The sequence below is a fragment of the Mytilus edulis genome, chromosome 3 (assembly GCF_963676685.1).
Source record: "Mytilus edulis chromosome 3, xbMytEdul2.2, whole genome shotgun sequence".
Classification (NCBI taxonomy): domain Eukaryota; kingdom Metazoa; phylum Mollusca; class Bivalvia; order Mytilida; family Mytilidae; genus Mytilus; species Mytilus edulis.
The window spans coordinates 105,085,549-105,094,368 of record NC_092346.1 but is presented as its reverse complement, the minus strand read 5'-3'; the positions used below and the strand labels follow the sequence as shown (position 1 = coordinate 105,094,368).

The 8,820-nt window shown below is 31.1% G+C and overlaps 1 protein-coding gene across 1 annotated transcript; it reads right to left on the bottom strand.

Annotated features, from left to right (window-relative positions):
* Positions 1–382: 382 nt before the first annotated feature.
* LOC139514723 (major prion protein-like) lies at positions 383–6,980 on the bottom strand. Its single transcript, XM_071304328.1, has 4 exons — positions 6,845–6,980; positions 4,015–4,114; positions 3,010–3,086; positions 383–1,522 (listed from the first exon to the last, which is right to left on the bottom strand). The coding sequence occupies exons 1-4, from the start codon at positions 6,891–6,893 to the stop codon at positions 1,233–1,235; spliced, it is 516 nt and encodes a 171-aa protein (XP_071160429.1). The 5' UTR covers positions 6,894–6,980; the 3' UTR covers positions 383–1,232.
* Positions 6,981–8,820: the final 1,840 nt, after the last annotated feature.

Here is an 8,820-nt window from a genome sequence, read left to right as displayed (position 1 = left end):
CATCTTGTTCAACTATCTTCATATATTTCAATTTAAACTTCTATCACGATGTCTTCTTTTGATCACACACAATTTCGGTTTCCATGAATAATCTATACAAATTCTGACAATTTGCACACCTGGTGACCCATACTATTTATTTTATTTTTGAAAAAAATAGTTATAAAGTACATTTTTATATATTATGAAAAAATCAAAAGATTATAGTTTAGACAAAGTTGGCATTCAAAATTACCGAACTATGTACATACAATTCAAGAATTGCAAAGTAGGATATATGACACCTTTGGACTTCTATAGATTGCGAGTTCTTAGTATATCGATATTCACCTAGACGTATGTTTGCAATAATAAAGCTTCACAATTATTTCTGAATATATAGTAATTTGAAAAAATATTTTTTTGCATAAATCATATAAAATGATACGTCATCTAAGTATACAACATGTACAATATGACACGTAATGTTAATCTAACAAAATAAAAAAACTATAGTAATAAATCCAAATTACATGAATTGTTACAAATATATTTAAAAACTTGACTTATATAATAACATTTTTAGTTGAATTTCAATTCATCAGTATTAAATAGATATCTAACCAAATTTTTGTACATCCCAAACATGTCTACAATGTATCATTTATCTTTTAATCTGTCTCTGCAATGTTTGCAGAAAATTTCATTTGCTAATTCTTAAGTTGATGTATACCCAAAAGGAAGCTGATTGTTCTGATAAATGATTTCTGTGAAACAGATATAAGCAAATATAATTATATTTTTCCATGGGACTTTTGTGGTTATAATATACGTTTAAGTAAATTGAGCCACTGCTATTATCATGAATTTAGCAGCTTATGTCCTTTTAAAAAAGTGTTACATTGAGCAACAAAACCTGTGTATACCTGTTCTCACTTTAATGTTAAGTTGATTGTGTAAAATCTCTTCTCAAGCTATCAATTAGAAGAAAGTCTAGATTGGAACTGTTATGTTTGATATGTGAAACTATCATTACTTTTTGAGTTACTTGTGATTAACATGACCTGTGACTGAATATTTCTAAATTTGTATTTTTAAATTCATAAATACTTTATTGCTCTCTTTTTGGTTTTGATAAAATACTTAATGTACACCGTTCTTTCAAGTATCATACTATCAAGATAACAAATACAAGTAAATCCACACAGTAAATTAAACGTTAAGTTCTTAAAACAGCAGCTGTAGCGCACACGTTATTGTTTAGTGGTTGGATATACTGGATCCGGGCCTGGCTGTGCAAACCCGCTTGATTGACCGTACTGTGGTTGACCATACATTGGTTGTCCGTTCTGTGGTTGGCCATACATTGGTTGTCCGTTCTGTGGTTGACCATACTGTTGTTGACCATACATTGGTTGTCCGTACTGTGGTTGACCGTATGCAGGCGGTTGTCCATAAGCTTGCTGACCATACTGTTGTTGCCCAATTACTGTGGTGTTGACACCTGGACGTGTTACAACAGTACCAACTGTACCTTTCTTCGCTGCGTTAAGTAAATTGAATCTAGATTTTGTTATTTGATTATTTTTTTTAATAAGCTGTTAAACAAGTTGGCAATATAATATGAAACCTCCAATTTTTGCTATTTATTATTTACACATTAAGATAGTACAAGATGAAGTTTATGAGTGTAGTATAATGAAAAACTGTCCACAACAAACCAAACTACGAGAATGAAAATTACAATAGGTCACCATTAATAAGAAGAATCCATATAGTACTTTAATCTATGAAAGTACCTGATATGACAAAATGTGCAACTGAAATCATCCCTTCGTAAATTTTACGGATGCCAACATAAGTTGGTTGACATATAATATATGATATGATCCTTATGTCGTAACTACAATCCCGTTCCTCTTTACGAATGTGACCTAACGAAAAATACTATTTATCGGGTTTGCAATAGCATGAGCAACACGACGGGTGCATATATGGAGCAGGATCTTCTTAACCTTCTGAAGCACCTGCGATCACCCAAGGATTTGGCGGAGTTCGTGTTGCTTAGTCCTAATTTTTTTATGTTGTGTCTTGTGTAGTTTTATTTGTTTGTTTGTACTTTAATTGTATAGTCATGGCGTTATCAGTTTATTTTCTATCTATATGAGTTTGACTGTCCCTCTGGTAGCTTTCTTCCCTCTTTCAAAAGTGAAAACAAAAAACGACAAAGACATAAAAAAAAGAATGACGAAAGATACCAAAGGGACAGTCAAACCCAGAAATCTAAAATAAACTGACAACGCCAGGTCTAAAAATGAAAAAGACAAACAGAATAACAATAGTACACATGACACAACATAAAAACTAAAGAATAAACAACACCAACACCATAATTTTACACATCCAACGAATTAAGTGTTAACAAGTCTGAAGAAGCAGGACATTAAAAGTTTCAACAGGATGTAGAACTGTACGTGTTCACTACTGTGTAAAAACAATCGTTTGTATTATTAGATTTTATTATTTTATGAGTTTATTATTTTGGCGTATACATGTCTATATAACTTTTAACTATATCATAACAATTATCTAACATGATTGAAAAAAGATCGGATATAATTCATGTGCAGAAATCGCACCACCATATATTTGCAGAACAATTATTTGGGAAAGTTTTAAAACCCAGATTCAGCAACGATTATTGTCCTTCGTCCTTTCTTTATGAGATCAATGCATTCAATTTTACCCAAAACTCAACCAAATTCCTCATTTGAATATATAGGTCTATAAAAGTAACAATTTTGGCGCTCATTCTCCGTTAGTCTCAATATAAACATGAGTTTCAAATCCTATGACTGAGTCTGTTATATCACATAAATGAAAATGCTAAGTACTTTGATAAACACCATTTGGTGTTATAGGTTTTAGATATTTATCAAACATAATTTATCTGTTGTTTAACTCTGTGCAAACCAAAACTGTTTTCAATGTTATTTTGTATATCTAATTGTATACTTAAAATAAACTTACTTCTACAACAGAGGTATATGAGGACGATGAAAAACACAAGACCAGCTATAGCTCCAATGCAGGCTCCGATTATTGTTCTGAAAACAGAATAAATCTCAGGTGAGTCAATGGTATATTAACGAGCAAATAAATAAAGACAACATTAGTATACCGCAAAACAATCATTAACTGATAATTTGAGTTGTAGAACTGTTTACATCATTATGATCATTTCCAGATCGTCTGAAAAGCTCAATGATCCCCTTTCCATAAAAAAACATCAAATTTTATGGTTGATTGGTCGCCTTGTTTGTATTTTGATAAACCTGTCTCGGGGTTTGTACTGCATTCTTTGTGATTTGCATCTTTATATTTTGGTTTGTATCCTTATTTGGTTTTTCGAAGGCTTGGTAAATGTTATTATTTTTGTTTACAGTAAGGTTACCTGTGACTTGATACATAAGCTATGTTTTTCATTCTTATTTTTGTGTTCCCTTGTCTCTGTTACTAAACGAATTGAGATTGTTTTTTTTGGTTTTTAACGATTTTTATGTGTCTTTTACATGTAACAGACATGATATATAAGGGAACAATTCCAGTACATTGGTTTTATACTTTTTGTTTGTTGGATGTTAATTTTAGTGTGTTATAAATAATATATGTTTCATTAATTGATCTGTGTTTAACGCCACTTTCAGCCTTATGTGCTTTTTGTGGTGGTCAGATTTTTTCCTTTCATTTTTGTTGGTTGAGTAGCAGTGTGACCGGGGATAACCCATCAAACTTCGATAAAGACAATGCCATTCCTAGTAATTTAAGATTGGAGTCGAGAGCACTGGCACGTGTTGGTATGATAGTGATTCAGTGGTTATGCTACTCAAGCCAAACGGATACCGAGGCCACTAAATAAAATAGGATTGAGGTCAAATCTTTGTACATGAATTTGACATATAATGCCCCCTTTAAACCTCCTTTAAACGATAAAAATTTTCTCTCAAAATATCAGGCAATGACCGTACTTCTTACCCAATGGATAAACAGGTTGTTGACCCAGTGCAAACGTATCCATCTAGACAGCACCAGTCATATCCTGTACAGTGATAGTAGCCATAGTAACACGACTGACCTGTAATACAGTATTACGTGTGTTTGATGATAACTAAATGCAGGATATTATCAAATATTGATTTAAAGTAGGAATTAATAAAAACATGTTCTATGGGTCATCAACACATCAGTAACAATAAAACCTCTTTTTTTACTAAAATTTTACTTTGTACGATTTGAATAAAAGTGTTATACTACACTGTTTGAAAGACATCGAGACTGTTTTTCGCAACATCATAGCATCCTAAAAATAGCCATTCCAAATCTTCGGGTAAAAGACGAAAGGTACCAGAGCTACATTTAAACTTATAAATCGAAAATGAACTTGCTATGCCATGTCTAAAAAAGCTAACGACAAACACACCAATATTTGCACACAAAGGATAACATATAAAAATAAAGACTTAAGTTAGGGGGAGGTTTGGGATACCGATAACATGTTTGACCCCGCCACATTATGTGTGTATGTGCCTGTCTTAAGTCAGGAGCCTGTAATACAGTGGTTGTCGTTTGTTAATGTGTTACATATTTCTTTTTCGTTCATTTTTTTTTTATATATATAAGGCTGTTATTTTGAGTTTAAACTGTTTTACATTGTCATTTCAATGCCTTTTATAGCTGACTATGCGGCAGGGCTTTGTCCATTGTTGAAGGCTGTACGATGACCTATAGGTTACAAAAACCACCAGTCATCCAAGCTTCTCCTTACGTTTCCTGGTACACTACATTTACTACCAAGGAATAATCAGTTGATTAGATGTATTGACATATACATGTTTTATTAAGATACCATCTATAATATTATTCATTGTTTTAAGTTTCTATTAGTTGTCAGTAACATTTGAATTGTTATCCTGTGTCCATAAATACCGGTGTGTACCTTCTAAATTTATTGAGTCAAAATGTTTTTCTGCTCAGATATATGTATATGTGAAAAGAAAAACTATGTATTGTAATGACAAAAAGGAGTAATACTTGTTGTCTGTCATTTTGTAGTTTAATAACAAAATCTATACTCCTTCTTTTTAATAGATCGTATATTTGATGTTAAATATTGTTAAATAGATACATTTGAAAAAATAAGGAGTATAATACATCAAAAAACTATTTTTCAATGTAATAAAATCGTTTTTGTTGGAACAATGAATTGAATTGATTTACATCCGAAGACCTTTAACCTACTATTTTATTCCTATTGACGACTCTTTTAAGTAATGTGTGGTAACGAAATCCTTCACTGTTTTAATATAACAAAGAAAAATTGCAGGTGACATTTTTTTTATATGATTATTTGTTTATGGCGTTTAAATACAAACGAACTCCATTTGTAGATATATAAATTGATTTGCAAATGTATTCTTTCATTTTTGAAATTGTATTCTGCTCTCATTTTTCTTTTCCAAACCGCTAATAATAATTTGAATTTCAAAAGAAATAAAGTGAAGATTATAAAATGTACAGCACTTGATAGATTGTAGAGCTTTGAACTACACTTAAAGTTTGAAAGTATAATGTTAAAAAGCTTAAACACAAGAAAAAATGCAAAATTGTATGGCAGTTGTTATCAGAGAGCCTGTTTCTATGTATGTTGGCGTTTGTTTTTGTTGAATTTCAGTGTTTCTGTTGTTCCATGTTTTTCCTCTTGCAGTTGATGTGTTTTCTTTGTTCTGGTTTGACTTAGCTTTATCATTTATACGGTACTGTCATGATTTAACAAACTGAAATTGTCCATTTATAAATTTTGAAATTATTAAGGAACTAAGTTTTCAACTCCCTCAGGCAAAGTTGGCTTTAGATGAATTTGGCTATTTATTCTAGGTATTCTTGAAATACCTTTTCAACGGTTTCGGTACTTATACATCTTCTGTTTGCCGTTGAACGTTCCTGAGGTAAAACCAGAAAAGCGCTTTGGACGCAAGAAATGATTAAACGTGTTGTTTCCAATTTTTTTCCATTACCATTGAACAGCGGAGTGCTACGGTGGTCTTTATTTCCTTATTTTCATGAGAAAACATATGGAAAAAACATGTTTCACATAAAATTATCTGTATGTACAATACAACATAACTTTCAAATTTGTAATTTAATGAAATATAACAATATAAATAATAATCAATCCATATTTATTTAATCTATAGTCTCATGACCTCAATTAAAAAACTTATTAGGTTTCGTTTTGAATAATCGATTTGTTGTCTGTATTTCTATGGCTTTAGTAAAGCAATTATACATTCATTATGTCAATGTTTAATAAAGAATCGTTTTTTCCAGTTAATATTTACAAATCATGTTGTAAATGAAGTGATCTATGAACATTTTTTTTTCAAATAGAAAAGACAATTTACACTGACAAAGAATTTTCGAAAATGTAATGTTGAACAGAAATGGATCTGAAAATAAACATATTGATCAATAAAAATAAACAGCATTTCTATCAACAGAATAAGTCAATAAAACCCATTTCAAAGGGGTCAGTTAAGTGACTTTATACAACAAACACACCAAAATTTATAATACGAATGCGTATATAAGACAGAATGTAAGCACACATTATTTTGCGTTATACATTAACGTTGACAGTGTTTTGATCAAATCAAGCAATTTTTTAGATGTGCAATAATCAAAATATTTCGCATCCAGTGTCAGGCAACATCTGTCAAATCAAACAGACAAGATGACACATTAAAACATTCATTGTAAATTCTGTTATATAATTGTTGATTCTAAACATATATATAAATGTTCTTACCGTCTACCACAGCAATTAACAACGGTAAGACGAAAATAACGCAATCCATATCTGAACAAGCACTGATGTAAACTATTTCGAAATAACGATTTTAATGTCAATGTTTTTTAATTATTGGTTATATACAGATGGTTAAATGCTGACAAAATATGTATGGCTTAACAAACTTACAAACTATTATTTGAACTCAAACATTGTTATTTACAAATATATTCATGAATATAGATTTTTGTATTATTTATTGTTCTGTTGATTATTGAAAATTAGCAAGATATTGCCTATTATTATCATAGTTTTATGAAATTGTAGTAATTGTTTTAGAGCAATCTGATACTGCTAACCACACAGGTTGTAGAATTGGTAATAAATAATTCAAGCGAACACTTCAAATTTGACCAAAAAAATGAAAACGTTCTATAATCCGACAAAATGAACTGTTACAATACCTGTTCTAGCTTTGAAAAATGGCGATCCATCTGATAATTTAAACTATGACAGAACAAGCTTAATTAGTGAGTTGGCCATATCGTGCACGTCGTGTGAGAATATAAGATTGTTATTCTGGTCTGATAGGCTAAGCTATATCATTATAACTGATGCTCAGTTTGCATTTCGACCCGGTAGTAGTACCGTTAATTAATGCGATGTATAGGTTATCTACTTTCACTCAGAAAACAGCAAGAATCGTTTGTTATACTCTTTTTATACTACAAACAGGCAAGTGATACAGTTATTTATGGTTGAAATTGTAAAAAAATAGTATGACAGGGAAAGTTAAAGAGTTTAAAAGAGGAGCAAAAGATACCAGAGGGACAATAAAACTTATCAAAGTCTCTTTAGAGTATAACATATGTTTTGGATGTTTTAGATAAATTGCATGCCAAAATCATGGTCCTTGTGACTATGTGACAGTTCTGACTTGTGAACTCTTTATACTGCACTTCCTGAACAACGTATGCAACATTTTTTCCCTATGTTATTGAATGGTCGTTTGTTCAAACTGAATGCAAATATATTAGCTGCAACTCATTTAAAGCCTTCTTCTCTAATGAGAAAGTTTATTTGCTAGATATACTAGCTTACTGGAGGCGTTGTGAGACAATTGAAGCTGTTAATGAGAGGCATTTTATACTAAAGGGACATTCAAACTCATAGATCGAAAATAAATTGACAACTGCATGGCTTAAAAAGAATAGAAAACTCGAAAAAGTGCGCAAAATAAGCTAGGCATAGAAAACTACAGACTGTGTAACACGAATCCCCCCAAATATTTGGGGTTGATCTCAGTTGGTCCAATATAAGGCCCTTTCCCGATTATCAATTTAGAAAATGTTGTGATAAGTTTGTAATATAGAACACCCTGGTATGATAGTTTTGTTCAGTAATACATATTTATTTCGTTAATCCAATACATTGTTACACACACGAAAGAATCGAACAGGTTGAGATATATAAACAACATAAGATGGTGACATGGGAACTTGACCTTTTAAAAAAGGATAATTTACAATAAGAAATGATAAATCTATCTCTTTCATCGTACATGGCATTTAGCTTCCCGTTCAAGATCAAGAAATACAGATCCAGGAAAGAGCAGTGTTCATTGAAAGTATTATCTTTATTTAAAGTCAGTTCAGCAGGACAAATCTCTTAGGTGTACATAATGAAGTCAGATAAATACTGTGTCTGGTCTTCTTTCTTCTCTTACCTATGGTGTAATTGTTCATGGTATATATTTACGTCAATCGTTTGACACAAGCCATTTGTTCCTAGTACAGCTTTTTGAATTGTATTGCTTTATATCAATTTAAGAAGCCTTGTATTCTTATGAAAACTACAAAATTGAACTGTTCGTGACCAATTTATGTAGACAAAGGCGTTGACAATAATATATGATGAGAGGGGGTATGAATTATGTACAGTTTAAAGCAATGAATGATATAAATTGTATATGCATTTGGTAAATAAAGTAAACA

Bases quoted from the DNA above. Each gene is read 5' to 3' on its own strand.
- LOC139514723 (XM_071304328.1), bottom strand. From the start codon at position 6,893: ATGGATTGCGTTATTTTCGTCTTACCGTTGTTAATTGCTGTGGTAGAC. The intron at 4,115-6,844 runs GTAAGAACATTT...ACTGTATTACAG, and splicing joins GTTAATTGCTGTGGTAGACG to GTCAGTCGTGTTACTATGGC. The intron at 3,087-4,014 runs GTAAGAAGTACG...TTCTGTTTTCAG, and splicing joins ACAACCTGTTTATCCATTGG to AACAATAATCGGAGCCTGCA.